Source organism: Schistocerca americana, chromosome 3 (assembly GCF_021461395.2).
Source record: "Schistocerca americana isolate TAMUIC-IGC-003095 chromosome 3, iqSchAmer2.1, whole genome shotgun sequence".
NCBI lineage: Eukaryota > Metazoa > Arthropoda > Insecta > Orthoptera > Acrididae > Schistocerca > Schistocerca americana.
In genome coordinates, this window is record NC_060121.1 from 769,196,704 (window position 1) to 769,218,645 (window position 21,942).

At 40.5% G+C, this 21,942-nt stretch overlaps 2 protein-coding genes across 3 annotated transcripts in view; both read right to left on the reverse strand.

Annotated features, from left to right (window-relative positions):
- Positions 1-1,243: 1,243 nt before the first annotated feature.
- LOC124607045 (UDP-glycosyltransferase UGT5-like) lies at positions 1,244-20,368 on the reverse strand. Its single transcript, XM_047139220.1, has 4 exons — positions 20,142-20,368; positions 2,598-2,820; positions 2,303-2,515; positions 1,244-1,806 (listed from the first exon to the last, which is right to left on the reverse strand). Exons 1-4 carry the CDS (start codon positions 20,358-20,360, stop codon positions 1,523-1,525), a joined length of 939 nt encoding a protein of 312 aa, XP_046995176.1. The 5' UTR covers positions 20,361-20,368; the 3' UTR covers positions 1,244-1,522.
- A 301-nt stretch (positions 20,369-20,669) lies between these two features.
- The window catches only part of LOC124607046, a 69,541-nt gene continuing 68,268 nt past the window's right edge, over positions 20,670-21,942 (reverse strand). For both annotated transcript variants that reach the window (XM_047139222.1, XM_047139221.1), the window contains one exon: positions 20,670-20,871. In XM_047139222.1, coding sequence (XP_046995178.1) covers positions 20,686-20,871 — 186 coding nt within the window. In that variant the 3' untranslated portion in view covers positions 20,670-20,685. The remainder of the gene's footprint in view (positions 20,872-21,942) is intronic.

Sequence of the window (21,942 nt, forward strand, 5' to 3'; positions counted from 1 at the left end):
ACAGTCGCAATTAAAGTGAAAGCTATTTACACATAATTTTAAGTAAATTTATTCTTATTGAACTGTGCCTTGAAACTCTGCAATATAAATTTAAGTGGCACGTCAGTCTCCTCGGAAATGATCTGCTGTTTCTGCTGGTGTCGTCTACATTTATGTAGCTCCGATAGCTTTTAAATTATGAGTGAATCTATGCAAAAATGAGTTGAAAACAGCAATGAAATTCCGATAACTCAAAAACCTAATTTTTTTTCATAGTGTGTGGTTATGTTGTCCAATACATGCTGCAGTGCTATTTGTGTATCTGTTTTGTACATTTAGACTGACCTTAATTAATTACTTGATTCAGACCCTTCTCAGGGACTAGTTAAGTGCTTGATATGCATTTGAGTAGCTCATACTGTTTGTCTCAACGAGTTCTTTCATTTTGTAGGTCGATCTTCTCTGTGGCTCAATTAGTGTAGATGTTATAACAATTATGGTAAAAAGTCGTTACTGATTCATTTCCCACCTATTAATTAAATTAATACTTAACTTCCATAGGCAATCAATACATCAACACAAGTGTCTCAGTGGCTTTTTAATTTGGTTCATCGGGCTCTGCTGTACATTCACTGGTTTACACTTCACATATGTAAATATGTATTAACTTCTAATGACTCCTGCGAAACAGACGAGTATCCGCGCGCTCGAACTGAAACACATCACCTCGGAGCTCTGTTCAGGCTGACGTGTCACAAGGGCCACACTGAGATGATAATCCCCGGTTATTTAAGCTGACCGTGGCGTTTAGTGAGGAACTATGATTTTTATCTTTTGTGGGTAGTAATCTAACATCTTAGACTGAGATGGCGATCAGCAAAGCCTATTTGCCACTGTGCCTCTTCTGATATTACTGGTACAAACTTTAACCAGGTTCTTTTGAAAGGCCATCCTGGGATCATACACAGTACACAGGCATATCCGCATTTAGATTTGATCTAGATCACTGATTACTGTTTTATACAGATCGATGACGACTGTCATGGAGGCAGAGTTAGTGTTGCAGTTAGTGTTACTATATTCCACTACCATTATTTCTAGGAACTACATTCAGGAGTATATTTTGAAATAAATACGTGTCTTATTAATAATATCAGTGTCACTATCAATACTACGAAAACTTGTGTTGCTGACAACAGTGACATACACACAGAGGAATAGATAAAGGCACTAGTAAATTAAATATGATGTGAGTATAATTCAGTCTCCAGTTTCCACAATGTATAAAAATGCAGATTCCATTGAAACTAAAACAATGTGAAACACAATACGTTTATTTTATAGATAATATCATACTTTAATAAATAAAAATAATTATGTTCCAGTCACCTGCACAGCAGGGATTATTATTTTTTATTGGAGTATCATGTATGAACAAGGTGTCTAGCGGTAAAGTTGATAAATTATCACAAAAACTTATTTCTGGCCTCTTTCTTCACATGTTGAATCTATAGAACGACTGTAGACACCTACAAAAGTAGCTTCACGCAGTCTTCTGCTTCAGATTAACAGCCAAAAGTCTTTTGCAATAGGTGGCTGCCTTGAACAGCACGTAGACCACAATGGACGCCATTGCAACAACGAACCCAATCACGTCGAGCTGCAGCAGCTGCCACCAGCTCATGTCGAGGGCTGCACTGCGCATGTGCGGAGCACCTTTGTGACGTATTACGTACTCGATCCACCAGACGGCAGTGTCCAGAGACCTCTCCTGGTGCTCACGGAATACTGCTGAGAACCGCTTCATGTTTTCTCGATAGCTGTCGTAAAAGAGAACAGATAATCATAGGCTATAAACAGCAATTCCGAATAGCTCCAAAAGAACAGTGTAAAAATCAGCTAAACATAGTTAATGAAAAAGTAGGTGAATATGAATAAAAACAAAAGTCAGTGTACACTACGAAAAACATTCTACAGTCGACATGGAAAAGACCGTTTTTAAATATAATAACAAAGAGGGGAAGTAAATTATCACCATAAGATAGTAATCTGTGTGAGGAAATAAAGTTCACCAACAGAAATTGTCCATTGTATGTCTAAAACAAAGACATATCTCGCGCAAGTTAATAAATAAAACCCCTATTATTTTTAAATATTGTTTTGACTAGGCGAAACGAATGAGATAAAATTAAGGCTCAACTTTTGGTGACATAGACATCAATAGGAGTATGCAATAGTCAAAGTGGAGGAGGAATGAAGTGGCTGTCTGTTTGTTCCTTTGATAACATAAATGAAATTTAATATTCCTATTCCTACCTGTTGCTTCCAAGAACTGTGTGAATGGCTTTCAGAATGGAATCAGCAGTGACATCTCTGAACAGCAGTTGGTAGCCAATACCAGCTTGTACCATCTTAGCCACATTGTGATGCTGGTCCCCAATAAAGGGAATACCTATCAGGGGTACTGCAAAATAACTTGCTTCATTCATGCTCTGAAGTCCTCCCTGGGTAATGAACAGACGAATGTTTGGATGTGCTGGAAAAGCAAAAGGGAGGTAAGACAAATAGCTTTTACAGTGCTGCACCTACAAGAATTGGTGCACTGAATAGAAGCTTACCCAAGACGTCCTGCTGGGGCAGCCACTTGGCTATCATAACGTTCTCCGGCTGTCCAGGCAGGCTGTCCCCCTCCCACTTCCAAAGTACCCGCTGTGGTAACTGCGTAAAAGCTCCCAAGAATGCAAGTTGTTTGTGCTCAGGCATTGCACTACCCTTCACATTAGTACCAAGGCTGAAGTAAATAACACCGTTTTTTGCACCATCAAGAAAATCCTGGATATCCTGCAAAATAATTAATCTCATACTGTATACGAAGTCATTTACAATAGTGGATGTGGCTTTCAAAGCACCACACAAACAAGTAAACCGTTTTTGATTAGATACAGTAAATTCTTTAGATTCGTGAATATAATAAACGCTGCATTTAACGTTTTTTGTAAAACAATAAAAACAGATTTTATAACAATGGCAAAATCAATGTCAAATTATTTTCATCACAGTATCAAATTATTTTCATCACAGTGTATTATCCTATAAGTACCAAAACCAGTAATCTCATCTAACTCTAACTCATTATTACATCCTTTTCCTGATGAATACTAGTCGCCAGCAATTTGAGAGAGTACCTGTCTAGTTAGGATGTAATGGATAAGAGATTGTGATAAGGTGCTGATACGAGTTAAATACGTGTTCTCTGATACACTTGCTCCATGATAACTGAGGAAATTTAAATCACTCTCTAGACGAATAAGTTACATTTAAAGTTTTTATATTCTTACCAGCAGTCGAATACATGTTATTGTATAGTGGCAATATTTTTGTTAAATCTAAGTACTTCTAAGTTATTGGATCTTCAGCCTCAACCCAAAAATTCTGCAATTTTTGCATCACAATACATTCGAAATGGGACTAGTAGATTTAACTTTTATCCCTTATGTAACCCACACAAGTACACCGTTTTTTTAAAGTGAGACTGAAAGTTGTTGAGAAAACTTCACAAGAATGAAAATGTGGTAATTTAGACTTCCTCGCCAAATCTGGATGATGAAGTCTTCTTGGGTTATCAGCTGAGTCAAGGTGTCGTTATGTGGCATCCTATTTGCCATCTTCAGGTCTGATATCCTGAGAATACTTAATCGTCAAGAACGAAAATGTGCTGTCAAGCTTCTCTCACTAATGAAGACTGCCATGGAGCTGTCTACCAGCGATTTCAAAATGAGTAACATGTATTAGTACCACATACATTAATAAAAGTCAGCAAAACAAATTAACTGGTAGGAACTCAAATTCAAAACTTTTCTATCTCACAGAGCGGCACAGTTTAAGAGATTAGGTTCCAGTTTACCTCGAAAAAAGTGATCCATAATTCTAGTTCTCATAAATGTGGGGATCCCATAAACTTATAAAGCTCACTTTTATGTATCATAATTACGCTTTTCTCTGAAACTGCAATCTACATCAAAGAATTGGATGGCTGAGGTTTTGTCCAACTTAAAAATGTGTCAATATGTGAAGAACATCTCTTGTGACTCGATAATCCTTTTTCTCTTCTAGGTAGCATCACCCTAAATCTGAGAAAAGACATCATTCCACAAGGCTGTATTTTAAAAATCTACTTTATTGAACCCTCCTAGTTTTAGGTGTGATCCAGTTTCAAATGCATCTAGGTCCACGTCCAGATTAAAGTCGTTTCCTGCATGGTTGTTCAAGGTAACTAACCACCACTGTGGCAATCTTAAGTATGTAAAAAAGAGACATTACATATTCAAGGGAAAGCATTCCATTCAGTACTGCACTAAAAAGTTGCTATGAGTACCTATTTATGTCTAAGAAAATGATTGTTTTCGCACACTCATATAGCTACCAAATATTATGATTCACATATATCACAGAAATTTTAGTTAATAGGTCGTTTCTTATGTATCATTTTGATTTCATATTTTGTAAGTTGCGTTTTCTGTGGCTAAGCATTCATAAAACCAAACAAGCTGTATTTTGGAAGATCTTCAAATGGATATAAAAGTATTGCAATGATTTCCACAGGGTGTCAGGTACCAAATTACAGTCCTTTTTGAAGAAATAAGGCTGCAATTATTTTTTAACCACATGGAAGATTTATTCAGGAGAGAATTATCTTTGTTGATATTCTTTAAAGAAGGAGTATCTTCAATTTACTAACATTCACTGTAATATGCCTCATTCAGATACTTCTCTTCATCACCCAGTAATCATTTTAAGTTTAATTTATAATCATTTTATGTTTAATTTATGTCATTAAAACTGTGTGTTTATACATCGAGATTTGGTAACTATTTTCAGTATTCATACCACATTGTCACGATTTGCTTTAAAACTTTCTACAAATACCACATGGTTTGAATCACATGAGTGGAATTATAAATTCAAAAATTGTATGTTTTTAAATCTTTACTTCTATGACTTTTATTTTTCTACATCTACATCTACATTTATGCTCCGCAAGCCATCCAACGGTGTGTGGCTGAGGGCACTTTACGTGCCACTGTCATTACCTGCCTTTTCTGTTCCAGTCGCGTATGGTTCGCGGGAAGAACGACTGTCTGAAAGCCTCCGTACGCGCTCGAATCTCTCTAATTTTACATTCATGATCTCCTCGGGAGGTATAAGTAGGGGGAAGCAATATATTCGGTACCTCATCCAGAAACGCACCCTTTCGAAACCTGGCAAGCAAGCTACACCGCGATGCAGAGCGCCTCTCTTGCAGAGTCTGCCACTTGAGTTTGTTAAACATCTCCGCAACGCTATCACGCTTACCAAATAACCCTGTGACGACGAAACGCGCCGCTCTTCTTTGGATCTTCTCTATCTCCTCTGTCAACCCTATCTGGTACGGATCCCACACTGATGAGCAATACTCAAGTATAGGTCGAACGAGTGTTTTGTAAGCCACCTCCTTTGTTGATGGACTACGTTTTCTAAGGACTCTCCCAATGAATCTCAACCTGGTACCCGCCTTACCAACAATTAATTTTACATGATCATTCCACTTCAAATCTTTCCGCACGTATACTGCCAGATATTTTACAGAAGTAACTGCTACCAGTGTTTGTTCCGCTATCATATAATCATACAATAAAGGATCCTTGTTTCTATGTATTCGCAATACATTACATTTGTCTATGTTAAGGGTCAGTTGCCACTCCCTGCACCAAGTGCCTATCCGCTGCAGATCTTCCTGCATTTCGCTACAATTTTCTAATGCTGCAACTTCTCTGTATACTACAGCATCATCCGCGAAAAGCCGCATGGAACTTCCGACACTATCTACTAGGTCATTTATATATATTGTGAAAAGCAATGGTCCCATAACACTCACCTGTGGCACGCCAGAGGTTACTTTAACATCCGTAGACGTCTCTCCATTGATAACAACATGCTGTGTTCTGTTTGCTAAAAACTCTTCAATCCAGCCACACAGCTGGTCTGATATTCCGTAGGCTCTTACTTCGTTTATCAGGCGACAGTGCGGAACTGTATCGAACGCCTTCCGGAAGTCAAGGAAAATAGCATCTACCTGGGAGCCTGTATCTAATATTTTCTGGGTCTCATGAACAAATAAAGCGAGTTGGGTCTCACACGTTCGCTGTTTCCGGAATCCATGTTGATTCCTACAGAGTAGATTCTGGGTTTCCAAAAACGACATGATACGCGAGCAAAAAACATGTTCTAAAATTCTACAACAGATCGACGTCAGAGATATAGGTCTATAGTTTTGCACATCTGCTCGACGACCCTTCTTGAAGACTGGAACTACCTGTGCTCTTTTCCAATCATTTGGAACCTTCCGTTCCTCTAGAGACTTGCGGTACACGGCTGTTAGAAGGGGGGCAAGTTCTTTCGCGTACTCTGTGTAGAATCGAATTGGTATCCCGTCAGGTCCAGTCGACTTTCCTCTGTTGTGTGATTACAGTTGCTTTTCTATTCCTTGGACACTTATTTCGATGTCAGCCATTTTTTCATTTGTGCGAGGATTTAGAGAAGAAACTGCAGTGCGGTCTTCCTCTGTGAAACAGCTTTGGAAAAAGGTGTTTAGGATTTCAGCTTTACGCGTGTCATCCTCTGTTTCAATGCCATCATCATCCCGGAGTGTCTGGATATGCTGTTTCGAGCCACTTACTGATTTAACGTCAGACCAGAACTTCCTAGCATTTTCTGTCAAATCGGTACATAGAATTTTACTTTCGAATTCACTGAACGCTTCACGCATAGCCCTCCTTACGCTAAATTTGACATCGTTTAGCTTCTGTTTTTCTTAAAGGTTTTGGCTGCGTTTACACTTAGAGTGAAGCTCTCTTTGCTTTCGCAGTAGTTTCCTAACTTTGTTGTTGAACCACGGTGGGTTTTTCCCGTCCCTCACAGTTTTACTCGGCACGTACCTGTCTAAAACGCATTTTACGATTGCCTTGAACTTTTTCCATAAGCACTCAACATTGTCAGTGTCGGAACAGAAATTTTCGTTTTGATCTGTTAGGTAGTCTGAAATCTGCCTTCTATTACTCTTGCTAAACAGATAAACCTTCCTCCCTTTTTTTTATATTCCTATTAACTTCCATATTCAGGGATGCTGCAACGGCCTTATGATCACTGATTCCCTGTTCTGCACTTACAGAGTCGAAAAGTTCGGGTCTGTTTGTTATCAGTAGGTCCAAGATGTTGTCTCCACCAGTCCTCTGTTTAATTGCTCGAGGTAATTTTCGGATAGTGCACTCAGTATAATATCACTCGATGCTCTGTCCCTACCACCCGTCCTAAACATCTGAGTGTCCCAGTCTACATCTGGTAAATTGAAATCTCCACCTAAGACTATAACATGCTGAGAAAATTTATGTGAAATTTATTCCAAATTTTCTTTCAGTTGTTCTGCCACTAATGCTGCTGAGCTGGGGGTCGGTAAAAGTAGCCAACTATTAACCTAGCTCGGTTGTTGAGTGTAACCTCCACCCATAATAACTCACAGGAACTATCCAGTTCTACTTCACTACAGGGTAAAATACTACTAACAGCGACAAACACGCACTCTATCCTTTCTAAACACCGTCTGTGCCTTTGTAAAAATTTCGGCAGAATTTATCTCTGGCTTCAGCCAGCTTTCTGTACCTATAACGATTTCAGCTTCGGTGCTTTCTATCAGCGCTTGAAGTTCCGGTACTTTATCAATGCAGCTTCGACAGTTTACAATTACAATACCGATTGCTGCTTGGTTCCCGCATGTCTTGACTTTGCCCGCACCCTTTAAGGCTGCTGCCCTTTCTGTACTTGCCCGTGGCCATCTAACATAAAAAAAAACCGCCCAGTCCACGCCACACAACCCCTGCTACCCGTGTAGCCGCTTGCTGCGTGTAGTGGACTCCTGACCTATCCAGCGGAACCCGAAACCCCACCACCCTACGGCGCAAGTCGAGGAATCTGCAGCCCACATGGTCGCAGAGCCGTCTCAGCCTCTGATTCAGACCCTCCACTCGGCTCTGTACCAAAGGTCCGCAGTCAGTCCTGTCGACGATGCTGCAGATGGTGAGCTCTGCTTTCATCCCGCTAGCGAGACTGGCAGTCTTCACCAAATCAGATAGCCGCCGGAAGCCAGAGAGGATTTCCTCCGATCCATAGCGACACATATCATTGGTGCCGACGTGAGCGACCACCTGCAGATAGGTGCACCCTGTAACCTTCATGGCGTCCGGAAGGACCCTTTCCACATCTGGAATGACTCCCCCCGGTATGCACAAGGAGTGCACATTGGTTTTCTTCCCCTCTGGAGTTGCTGCCATATCCCTAAGGGGCCCCATTACGCGCCCTACGTTGGAGCTCCCAACTACCAGTAAGCTCACCCTCTGCGACCGCCCGGATCATGCAGACTGAGGGGCAACCTCTGGAACAGGTCAAGCACCCATGTCCGGCCGAAGATCAGTATCAGCCTGAGACAGAGCCTGAAACCGGTTCGTCAGACAAACTGGAGAGGCCTTCCGTTCAGCCCTCAGGAATGTCTCTCGCCCCCTGCCACACCTCGAGACGACCTCCCACTCTACCACAGGTGAGGGATCAGCCTCAATGTGGGCAGTATCCCGGGCAGCCACAGTCGTAGTCCGATCGGGGGATGCGTGGGACGAGCTGCTAGTCATAGTTGATGTGTAAAGTATCATCTCTTAATGGTTGGAATATTTATTGATTTTTTATGATAACTGGTTCTTCTTCTGTTGTTGTTACATGTTACTGTGTTTTCTTCCTTTCTATATCTTCCATTTTCCTGTATATATAACTGTATTTAAGATTGACTTTTCGCACGTGCTTTGGTACAACTGTTACTCAATAAGTTTTCTTTTCATTTACTATTGTGAGCTGTGTGCCTTTTAAATTTAATTGTTATGTTGTACTTTTGGTTTGCTCTCCACAATGACTAAGAACACTTAATTGACTGATCATCATAGCAGGAAATACGATTGTTATTGTCGACTGTAGTTATTGCGTGTATAACAGATACATACCTCGTTACCTGAACATTAGTAAAGACCGAATTTGTAGCTCCTGGAAAATATAAATATCTCGTTGTATTTGGCTAAAACTAAAGATTCCATAGCTCAGTATTTAATCAACTTTATGTAAGATAGCAAATGGAAACAAGTGATACACAAAACACACTCTACCAGGGAAAAAAATCTCGGAGGAGGTAAGACAGTAGCTGATAGAATAACAAAGGCTGTGTGAGTTTTGGATATCTGGAAGCAATCTCCACAAAAATTCTAAATGACAACTTTTTATTCATGGACTGCATCTGTTTAGTGTTACCCTACAACTGAAAATTCTACTTTCAGCCAGTGTCTGCTGGTTTAGCTACAATCAAAAATAAATATTAAGGACATACATACCCTATGGAACAGATATTACCATTACACAATGCTTACATGAAACAATCAGAACTGATAATTAGCAAGGACTACTCAAATTCTGAGAAATATTGTCAACATGGTTGAAAGAAATAAAATGAGTGCAATGTTATATGGCTCTTTTCACCACTGTTATACGCACCACCTGTATAAATGATCAAAATACATCTCTGTAAGACAACGTTTCGTAAAAGTGGTAGAAAAATAAAGCATTCATTACTAAATTTACGAGTATGTAATAGATGGAAATGATTTTCTGGGACTTGGCTTCATGATGTCTAAACATCACAGTATTCTACAAAATACTGGTCAAAACAGGTGGAGGAACCTACGACATATTTACAGCAATGCCAAAGTTTGCACTTCAGGCGCATGAAGGCGCCATAATACAGACACTTTTTACGCAGTATAAACGAATATAATCTTCTGCAAAGTTAAAAGTGAAGAGAAAATCATGGGACAAAACGCCTCATTGAATGTACTATTAGGCGAAACATGCATCCATACATTTGAAAAATAATTTAAACCGTAAATAGTCGTGAAGAGATGTCTCGTAAAATGATTTTACCACAGTTAACTAAATATTCTATCCTGATGCAACTGTTGTAGCCTAAATCAATGAACCAAGACTAATGGGAATTCTTGTCGACTGTAGCAACAACGTTTTCAGTCTTGTTACACGAGATACAACAGAAAACGGTACTTCTTGCAACAAGAAATTATTTGAGTTGGTCTGCTAGTGCGTCATCAGTTTCATATTAATATTAGTTGTCCACTTCTTTGTTTCCTCACATTTTACAGACCAACACGTTTGATGGATTTTGTATTTTTAGCTTGAACTCAAAATATTCACGACCCTTCAATCGAGATATTACAATCAATATTCTTAGATTAGGCATTAGTTCTTAATAGAATGACCAAGGACAGCGTATTTATTCTTTTCTCCTAGAGATACTTTGGCGTGTGAAATGTTATGTAGACAACATTATTGTTGATTTCATACTGCTTGTAACAAGTTCGCGTGCAATATATTACGGACTTACATCTACCAGAAAAAAACTTTTTTCCATTTCCTTATACCTATTTCCGATCTGTCTGAAATAACCGAATTAATTTTCTCGTCTACACTCTTCAAACATCTAAGTAGTATGCGTATTTCATCAATGGCGGATCTAAACAGACGATTTTGTTACTCTTCCCCTATTATTTAATTCTGTTCTTTGAACCATCTTTCTTTACGGTAGCTACAGTGGTTCAGTTTTGAAGTATAGGTTCTTATATCATAATCTGCCGTTCTATCTCTGAAATGAGAGCACTGGTGACACGAAATTTGCTTTCTCCCTACTGAAACCGTTTCTCAGTGAGATCCCAAAAAACGCATATAATATGAACAAACAGTGGTTCAGTTGTAGTAGAACATAAACAATATTACATCAGAATCTCAAAACAAGCTAATCAAATAATTTCGTTTTCTTCCCGCTGTTTTTGTTAAAACGTGTACCGTATGAGTAAGAATAGTTTGTACTATAGGGAAAAGAATTTGCTGTCATTTGTGAGATATTGTGAAAACAGCAGCTACTAAAATCAATACTATTCTCAGGTCGCACACTGATAATTCATCACTTTAGGTTAAATGTTCGTTGTTTTATCTGGGAGAAATTCTGGAATAACATTCCGTTTCATAGGGTCTTCTTCACAGACATGATTAACTAAATTTGTAAGTAAGGTTTCAAGTAGTGCTTATAACCCTACCACTACTATTGGAATTTAATATGCTTTTACCTAAATAACAGAAATCCTATCTCCACATTGCCACGTAATAACCCTCTTACTAAAATTTAGTTTAGTTTCTAAATAAAGTACACTGTGGGAGGATAGTCCTGTTTATAGGAAAAGCTAATCAATAGAGTTACCCTTTTTACAGGATCTGACCGTGTGTTGTGTCTAATGGATAAGTAAATCAGACTATTCACTTCTTTTCCTAAGATCTTACCCATTGGTTAGATAGAAACGCAGTATCAATAATATTACATTGAATCTACGACAACTCAGTTCAAAGTTCATTTAGTGGTTTAAAACCTGTACTGACGGTCGCCAGCCTATCCAGGCAATTAAACAATGAAGAATTGGAAAAGCAGAAGTATGAATTGTGCCCACTTTCTTGCTACTGTTTAATTTGGTTCTTCAAATAAATATTACTCCTCTTAAACAATGCTCGACTACGCCCTTATACATCGCGCTTGTAAGAGAGAAAAAAGCCCAGTAGATTACTTCAAGGAAGCTAAAAAAGTTGGCCAGGGGACCTTTAGAAAAGTACTTTCCATAATCAACAAACTTAAATAGTAAAATACTTAGATACTAAAGCACACACATTTTATACTGAATATTTAACTGGAAGAAAACCTCTTCTTTACTGGAATTTACTTTCAAAAGATATTACTCTTTGAAGCGGTTCTGTATAGTCACTTGACAGATTCTAATAACTTGGCTTCTCTATGATTGAAGTTTGCGTAAGTAAACTTTTACTATAACATTTTGCAATAGTTGAGAAAACTTAGTTATTATTTACACAAAAACAATTTAAATGGTAACTCTTTATATTAACTTGGCACTTCAAAAGTCTGTAAAACAGGATACTCGGATTAATCAAACACCAGGAAGGAGCTCTATATAGGTGTATGGTTAGGATGAAATAACAGGGTGAACCAGTTTCTTTAAAGTTCAAGAATGATTATTAAAACACGGCTTAAATTAATGGTTCACGTTGCACAAAAGTAAAAATACAAAAAAATCTTATCTGGTGGCTGTAGGCTTGGGTGTGGCGAACAGTTATGACGGCTACACTACCCATAGTATGGCCTGCAAGTATCTTGCTGTATGGCTCCATTTCTCTTCTTGGCGCTGTTCAGTTTCACATACAGTAGCTCAACAACTCGCAGCTATGCCGTAAGCCGTTTGCAGCCTTCATCCTTAGCATTTTTGTGCAAATTTGCAGGCAAAGTTTCTCCTGCTCCACAGAGGTATTGCCTCAATCACTGCTGCTTACAGACTGTGTGGCTTACTTTCCGCGCTTGCTCTCGGTAGCGCGCCAATTTTCCACTTTCCAGAGCCATTTCCATTTCAAATAAAAGCACACTGGCTTTTATATTACGCCTATTTTTTACATTGTTCCTAGGCGTGACCAGCTCTTAAATTGTCAAATTTACCTCAACATTAACAATTTATACACACAAATATTTCTAAATACGAAACGTGATCAGAAAATTATTTACCGTAATAAACAATTTACGTAGTATTTTAAATACATTACTCACATACAATGCAAAGAACTTCAAACTCCAGTGTAGCACACTTTACTTTACATCTACAGAAAATATAGTACCAATATGTGAAAATTTTAAAGCAAAACAATTATAAAAATTTTAATTAACCATAAACAAATAATGTTATAGGCTGTACTATTTGTTACGAGTTTCTTAAGTCAGATCGGGATTGCTGAAGAGACTCTGAACCAACTGCAGCATTTGTGATATCTGGAAATGACTCATCTGGTGGTACTGCGAAACCAGATTATGGAAATAATCAAAGAAAATAGTGATATCTTCCACGTCAGTACCGTATGAAAGACATAAAGATGATATTAGGGAAAGATCTGATCTTTGGGAGACTCACAGTTGGTGACTACTCAGAACTATGATTGGTGACTGAAAAGGAGTGGTGAGGTGAGGAATTTTACTAGTACACTATGTACTGCGTGGTGAGTTTCCTTCACAAGGACACCATTTGGGAGATCAGAGCTTATCTATACGCCACAGTTAGTAAGAATGGTCTGTACTCTAAAGAATAGTCCATTGTTTGACTGTTGAGTAGCCCTTCAATTTAGACCGCAGTACCCACAGTGTCATACAACCAGTGATTAATTGGTTTTGTTCTGCTCTTCTGTTCATTGTGTTAGAATGAAAAACATTGCCACGTCACTGTGTTTGTTTTGACCAACTAAAGCAGTAAAAAGGAGTAGCAGAAGAACTGAACTAGGTTTCCAAATGTTCCTTTACAAAGGAAATACTACAAATATTGTGTGTAGATATTAATGGCGATGACGCTGAGAAACAGAAGAGGTCATTAAACCGAACAGGTCCTCCAAAGTCCAATGGATGCCCTGCCAGAGTCTATACAGAATCTGCAGTTGACTTAGACCCTGTTTTGACCATAATATACCGTAGATCTCACTGAATCTGTGCCCATTATTTGCTCACCTACCTATAAGAAGAATAGCAGAAATGATTCACAAAACTGCCATGTAATGCCCCTGACATCCAGTACTTGTAGGCTCTTAGAACAACTTATGAGCCCAAATGTAATGAGATATCTCGAACAAAATCACTCTTCCAACTCCAGCCATCATGGATTTGGAAAGACTTTCATATGAAACCAAACTAACGTTCTTCCCACATGACATCCCGAAACCCGTGGGTCAAAGCAAAAACATAGACACAATTTGTCTAGTCTTCCGGCAAAGCATTTGATTCAGTGAAATACGGACGATTATTAACTAAGTCCAATTATACGAGGTTTTTGATTGGATTAATGATTTCTTTGCTATCGACAAATGCAGATCTAATTCAACATGTACCTCAGGGACATTTATTGCCATGCTTGCTGTTAATGCTGTACGTTAATGACTTGATCGACAATATTGATAGCAATCCCAGACTTCTTGCAGACGATGCTGCTATGTATATTGACCCACTATCTGAAAATAAGTTGCACAGTTATTCAGGAACAGATTATTAATATTTCAAAGTAGTGCAAAGATTGGAAACGAAACTTGCTTCAGATATTCAGAAACGTAAAACTGTGTACATCACAAAACGCAAACACGTTATAGTCTATGAGTACTGCGGCAATGAAGCACAGTTCGAATCAGAAAACTCATAGCAGAATCTGTATGTAACAATTTGTGGGGATATGAAATGGAAAGATATCGTAGGCTAGTCGTAGAGAAAGCAGGTGTCAAACTTCGGTTCATTAGTACCATACTGTGAAAATGCATTCACTCTACAGAGGAGATCGCTTAAAAAACACAAGGTGCGCTGAAAAATTCGTTGAATGGTCCCAAAGGCTAGCATCAGCGTCAGTTATAATGAGAGAAATGTCAACAGGCGCTTCCTATGGCGAAAACCGCCGAAGTGAAGCAATGGTGCACACTGCGACCAAATTTACGGAGTCGATATGAAAACTTGTGTCACTGCAAAATGGAGCAACCCGTTGACATGAAATTTTGCTTCAAGTTAGGGAACACTGTGACGGAGGCTCATGGAATGTCAGTGCAAGTGTATGAAGTTGAAGCAGTAACTAGGAAGTGTGTATTGCGTGATTTAAACTCTTTAGAGACGGAACGGGAGGCGGCCTGGATGAGTCGTCAACAAGAACAGTGCCAGACAACGTCCAACGAGTGAGACGGATGCTTGCGGAGGGTCGGCGACTGTCTTTGACAGTGACAACAGAGGGGTCGAAGATACGCAGAGACGGTGTAAGAAGTATTGTTCACGAATATTAAAAAAGGCGGAACATCTGTGCCCGGTTTGTACCGCACACGCTGACAGACGAGAAATACCAAAGACGGATGGATACGTCTGGACATGTCATCGACATGTCTGGCCGGCGTCATCACTTCTTGAAAACCATCATTACAGGATATGAGACCTGGTGCTACCAGCACGATGCAGAACCCACCGACAGACCGACAGTCAGTGGTATGATGTTCATCGTCCTTCACGAACGAAAAAAAAAAAAAGGTCGGCTGGAAAAATCCAAGATTCTGTCGATGTTGATCGCCTTTTCCGACAGGAAGGCCTTCATCTATCACGAATTACTACCTGAGGACGAAATTGTCAACATGGAAGTTTACGCGTGAGTTTTGAAACGGCTGCTACAACGCATCCGGCGGGTTCGGCCACAACTGTACCTGAGTGGACGGTGGAATTTCGTCGGCGATAACGCCCGTCCGCACATCGCTATCTATGTGCTCAACTTTGTCGCTCAGCGCAAGGTGGTTGTTCTGCAACACCCTCCTTATCTTCCAGATTTGGCACCGAGAGACTTTTTTTTTTGTTTCACTTAAATTTGACGCTGGTAGGCACAGACTTCGAAGACGTTGCGGATATCCAACAACGCGTGGCCGCAGCGATTTGAGCTATTCTACAACAAGCGTTTGCCAACGCCTTAACAAACGATATCAGAGGTGTGTTGTAGCTAATGGTGATTACCTGAAAGCCCAAAACTCCGAAGAAGCCTCAAAAGGCCCAACAGTATCGACCGACTGCAGTGTCATCTTCAGCCAACAGGTGTCACTGGATGCGGTTGTGGAGAGCATGTGGTCAGCTCTCCACTCTCCCGTTCGTTGTCAATTTTCGTGACCGAAGCCACTATTTCTCTTTCAAGTAGCTCCTCAGTTGGTCTCACGAGGTCTGAATGCATCCCACATGTCAACAGCTCTCGGCAGATTCGGATGGTCAACCAGCCACGTGCTAGGCAAGCCCAACAACCCTTAACGTCGGTGATCTGACAGGAACAGGTGTGACCACTGCGACAAAGCCATTGACCAGTAAAGGTACTTTGTTTGTATCCCTTATTTCCATTATTTTCTGAGACCATTCACAGAACTTTTCAAATGCACCTTGTACTGAAGTGACCAAACTTATAATACTGCTCAAGTGTGTGTCATCCGTACCTAATAGGACTAATATAATGAACAGAAAGTTGGACAGTACGAATAGTAACTTGTTTGACACAGGTGAGAGCGACGTGGGTACTGTAGAAAAGCGGAACTGGCAGACCACTGAAAACAGACGTCAACTAATCTACAAAAGTCTTAGGAAGCAGTGTTCAGGACTCTAGGAGAATAATACAGCCGCACAATATCGCTCCCATAGGGACAGTGAAGACAAAATTGTACGAACTGTATCACGTACAGAGGCATTTACGTAGTGAATTTTCCCGCGCTCCACATCACAATATGTGGCAGAGAGGGGAGTGCCATCCCCCCACACAGAATGTTTGCGTAGGAGCAGAAGCTATCACTATTGGGCTATAGGCTACATATCTCCTTCTTTTCATGTGATTCTTTCACTTATGTACATTTTATTGTCTTTTACTTCTTGTTTTGACGTATTTTAGCATTTCAGGGCGGTATATAAGAGAGTTCAAAGCCCAACGCTATTCGTAGCAATGCTTAATCCATATTTAACTATGAATGTTGTTAAAAAATAATTGAAAAGCCACGATCGCTTCAAAATCGTTCACTAGATCACCGGTTTCGGCACTCTCAAGGTGCCATCATCGGATCTGTGAAGGTATAACATAACAGTTTGAGGGAGGGCTTACATGAGTTAACTATATACATTACAATTATTACAGAACCACATACCTGAAACGTGAATTAACATTTATAAAACCATATGGACATCATGGCACATGAGGCAGACCATCTGATAAAAATCATTGACACAACCAATAAAAAATTAATAAAAAACTGCTCTCATGGTCGTTCTTTCCATAAAATATACAACTGAAGTCACCAGACGAAACTACCACTGTTCGCCTAACACTGGTAGGCATCATCACTGCCCTATTCCGCGCAGGCTTACCTGCTGTGATTCTAGCGGTTCACAACCGGCCTCCAGATAGCGCTGTCCAATCAGCGCACTCACGGTCCCACTGTATAACCACTCATTATTACTAAAACACAACTTTACTATAACTGCTTGTCACATACACATACAAAGCCCACATTTCCTGTACCTACTATTATCACTATAAAGTACATCAGTTACGAAGTAATAGCATCTGAGGCACAGACATTATCCATTAGCGCCTTACAAAACTACATATTATAATTTACCTTTATTCGTATAAGGACGTCAGGAGTATGCACACAGAAGGCTGTTCGTAACACGACTTAGGTACAATGTGACGAGCGATTAAAACCTGTACGCTGGGCTTTACATGTCTAGGCACTATGGTCTTAGGTATTGTAAGCGCTAAAAAAGAACGTATTAACTCGCTATAAAGTCCCTCACCATCTATACATTCCTTATGAGCAAGGTACGAATCAAGTACGAAGGCCTGCATAGGCACATGGAATTAAGGAATGCCAGGTCAGAAGAAAGCCGAAGGGCATAGGAACAGGAGGGAAAATGAATGTTGTCGTTGAGCGTAGACGAAATCTGCAGAGTATTCTGCAGCCTTTTATTTCATAGTCACACCGGTTATAGTCAGATCACCGAAGGAGAGTAACGTCTGGCGTGGCTAGTAGTTGTACGGTTAACCGTATGGGTAATCGACGTGCTATTGTCTATTTTCCCTATGCTTTTACGGCGAAGGTGAGATGGGATGGTGGCGTAAAATTCCTGACCACCAGACCTCAGGCCGATGTTCTAGATTATATTCTAAACCTTTCCGCAGCGTCTCGTGTAGTGTAGGCATCTGATACTGTTGATGGTGAGCCGTCCGGCAAAAGGTGGCGCTAAGCTCAGCGACCCCTTGGTGCTATTCGAAAGGAGTAGGCTGTGTGTCGGTACTGGATTTCACTTCTCCCATCTCTCATCACCATTCACGACAGTCATGACCCCACGATACACACACACACACACACACACACACACACACACACACACACACACACACACACACATAGCTTTTTATTACGGCGGGAGGATCCTCCGTTTTGTGATGCTTGTGGTGTGCACATCTCTGTCCGGCACATTTTAAAAGACTGCATTTTATACCGAGATGCACGGCAGAAGCATAAGTTGTTGGGGATCTGCCTTCTGTTTTAGCTAATGATGAGACGTGTGTGTCTAGGGTTTTTAAGTTTTGTGACGTGTCTGGACTCTGGCCTAAACTTTTAGGCTGGAGGTTTTAGTGTATTGCAGAGTGGCTGACTCCTCCCCTTTTTTCCCTGTGCTCAGCCAGCCACTTCCATCTGCTACATTGTTTTAGCTCCCTCTGTCATTTTCTTCCTGTGTTGTCCATGTTTTACTGCTGGCATCCTGCTTCATCCCACGCTTCGGTGTGGGTGAGCACATGTTTTTCAACGATTATTCCCCGTGTTTTATGTTCCGTTTTCTATAACTGTTTTGAGTTTTTTTCTTGACACCCGTCTCACTATGTTACTGAACGGGCGCTGAAGACCTTGCTGTCGTGCGCCTAAAAATCCCTCTACTACTACTACTACTACACACACACACACACACAATTATCATACTTCGCGAAGGCAAGGCGCCATCGTGGGCAAACTGCAGGAAAACCTAGACGGCTGAACCTGCCCTTCCCGAATCTCCCAAACAACAGCGCCTAAGTAATGTATTCGTTCACTGCTCGTTGAAAGAGATGAAATTTCAGGAGATAGAATCAAAACGTGGGGAAACTTACTGAGGCAGGTACAAACACAAAGAATAAGTGGTGAGCTGCAATACAGAAGTTTTTTGTACTTACAGATTCGCTACATACGTCGTGCTTCTAAATATCTGGTTTCATCGTTCAGACTCAGTAACTCGGAAAAATTTGTCACCTTTTCTCCCTACAAAAGCAACACTTGGCCACACAGACACTTCCACAGTGGCAGAGCACAGCTAACAAAATCAGGTTCTAGACTTCTGTAATCCAATACGTGGATGAAAATAAGAGTAGATGACTATCTCCTTAATCATAACAGCGGGCGTTACCCCATTTGCAGATGGATTTCTGCCCTGTCATTGCTTCGGAAAGAAAGTCACCGGGTAAAACTGAGACAGAAACCAGCAGGACTGCCAGCATTTGGACTCAAAATAAACTGTCGCCCTCATCCCCCCCCCCCCCCCGCCCCCAATCATGAATCATGTTACATTCCTTAACACCATTCGGGACAATACGACAGAAGGTGTGTGACCGGCCAATGCAACACTTCAGGGGAGTCTATGAAAGACGACATACAGATCCGACCAAGGTTTCTGATGTTTTTCATTGGTTTAGAAGTCCCCAAAATGTTCTTAATCATTTTTCAATTGGATGATGTAGGAAACTTGTCAAAAATTTCCTTCAAAATTAGACTCCTGCTCAGCTCCGCAGAAGAGCTGAATTTGGCATAGAAAGTCTGAATTATCATATAAAGGCGATTTTGCTGTAGAAAATATTCTAACGTTGCAGTTCCTATCTGATAATTTCTTAAACCTAGAGTATCGATGACGACGTTTACTTCTTCCCTTCTCTTACAATACCATCGTTGATTATACCCATGTGCGCTAGTAGCTCTTCTGGAATCTGTCTGGCAGTCTTCTCAAACTTGTCAGTCTCTACAAACATGCAACCATCGGTGGCTGACGTAGTTCTCGTTGTCACTTTCTTCTGACAGAAATCATTTGTATGTACGCATCTATATGCGCAACCTAACGTCGCACGTAGTGTATTCAGTCATATGTATGTCAATCTTTGACCAATCCGCATATGATATATTTATTAGGTATTTCAGTGCGCAGTCAGACGATACTGAAAATGCGTCGTGTCCACAGTTGTGTGTCATGGGTCAAGAAATGTTCAGTTACCCACAAAGAGTGGAGGATATTCTTACAAGGAAGAGTTTTACACTAATAATTTAAAAATGTAATTATTCTTCTGGGTTAACACACAGTAAATGTTACTACTTACCCCAGGAAGTGGCTTCCGCTGTTCCTCTAGATGTAGTCCCGTCACCTCAATGACATTAGGCAACAGTGGCCGTGGGTAATTCACGCTGAAGTGGTTGTTGACAATAAGAAGGCTGAAGTTTCTGTCAATTTCTTCCACAGGGGGGTGATCAGGGCCAAAATATTTCCTAATCAGTTCATTTTGCGATGACATTGTTACGTAGCTCCATATGTAAAGCATTCGAGCCATAACATAGGCATTATATAGTCTTTCCCAGAAAGACATGTGGTCTGTGTAGCGAACCAGCGAATCGGGACAGTATGCTGGGTTGTTGGGATTTCCATAAGAAGCGAGAACTGGAGCAGGAGCGCCCAGAGACACGAAGCCAATTGTTGGTGGAGATCCCAACTGGTGAATCAAGCCATAATAGCAATAATATATTAACTGCTCCAGAATAACTGCGTCGAAAGACGGTTGGGACCTGCAAACAAAAGTAAGACATCAAATCATCTTAGTATCAAGCATTTTAGAATGTAAAACATATCGCTCAATTCAGACAACATAATTACCGGAGAAAATCCTTCATCTGTTGGGATTCTAACTGGATCTCACACATCGACTTTGCAGTAGGAGCCCATGTTTCCATTACTTCAATTGGACTTTCGTCTGACAACGAAGTGAAGTCAAATGTTTTTCTCCAATAGTCGTATGTCATCGACAGATCAATTTCTGTAAAATTCTGGATGTTTTTCTGTAGGAAAAAATGTATTTCTGTAGGTACTTCCCACAAATATATTACACGATCAGTAATGAATTACACAATAGTGTCCAACTTTTAAGCGTCGGCATGAAAGAGGAAAACTGAATGAGAAGAATCTGAAACTCATTCTATAACTACAGTACCCAGTCAGATGACTAGCTGTTAGTATAAATAATACTTGACACGATATTCTCTATTAAGTTCTTTTCTTTAGTGCATGAGCATGTTTGTCAGTAGATGTGCGCTTAAGAATTATCTCTAACACACTTCGAATAGGTAAGTTATTTAAAGAAAACGCTTTGCAGAGGATCGGGAACACTTTTTTCCGCCTTATGGTCATCGTCTGGACGCTGGTTTACTGGCTACGGTCCACACGTGCATAAAAGTACGCCAGACAACGACCATCGTCACAGCTGAGCTTGCTAACGTATGTCAGTATGGTGTTTCTCGACTCTCAGGTGTGTGGCTCGAGACAGGGCGTTGGAATTAATTTTCATCGCTTGCATTTACGTGGCTGATGTGTAGTCCCCTTGAACACAAGACTTTGCGCCAATAACCTGGACTATATACCAGACGTCCCCATAAAGGTCCATTGAGTGAGTGAATGACATGCTGTTGACTGAAATCCGTCCGTTAGATGGGAATGTTAAGCAGCATGGTCCCCTTGGTGCCTGTTTGAGGAGAGGCTACGTGCTGTCACAGGTTTCACTCTCTCTCTCTTCTCACATTTTCATACAACACAAATATTGCATTATACTATACACATACCCATTACAATCACATACACTTAACAGATGCATTTAAGACACTACTGTCATACTGTCACAAACTGCGAAGAAAGGGATCATACAACGAGGTGACAAAAGACCTCCTAATATCGTGTCGGACCGTCTTTTCCTGGCGTAGCGCAACAAATCGACGTGACATGCACTCTACAAGTCGTTGGAAGTCCCCTGCATAAATGATGAGCCATGCTGCTTCTATGCGGGATTTTGTGACCTCTCGACTGTGTCCCATAAACGTTCAATGGGATCATGTCGGGCGAGAGGGGTGACCAAATGA

Bases quoted from the DNA above. Each gene is read 5' to 3' on its own strand.
- LOC124607045 (XM_047139220.1), bottom strand. From the start codon at position 20,360: ATGCTTTACATATGGAGCTACGTAACAATGTCATCGCAAAATGAACTG. The intron at 2,821-20,141 runs GTAAGTAGTAAC...ATTATTTTGCAG, and splicing joins AGCGGAAGCCACTTCCTGGG to GATATCCAGGATTTTCTTGA. The intron at 2,516-2,597 runs GTAAGCTTCTAT...TTGCTTTTCCAG, and splicing joins GCCCCAGCAGGACGTCTTGG to CACATCCAAACATTCGTCTG.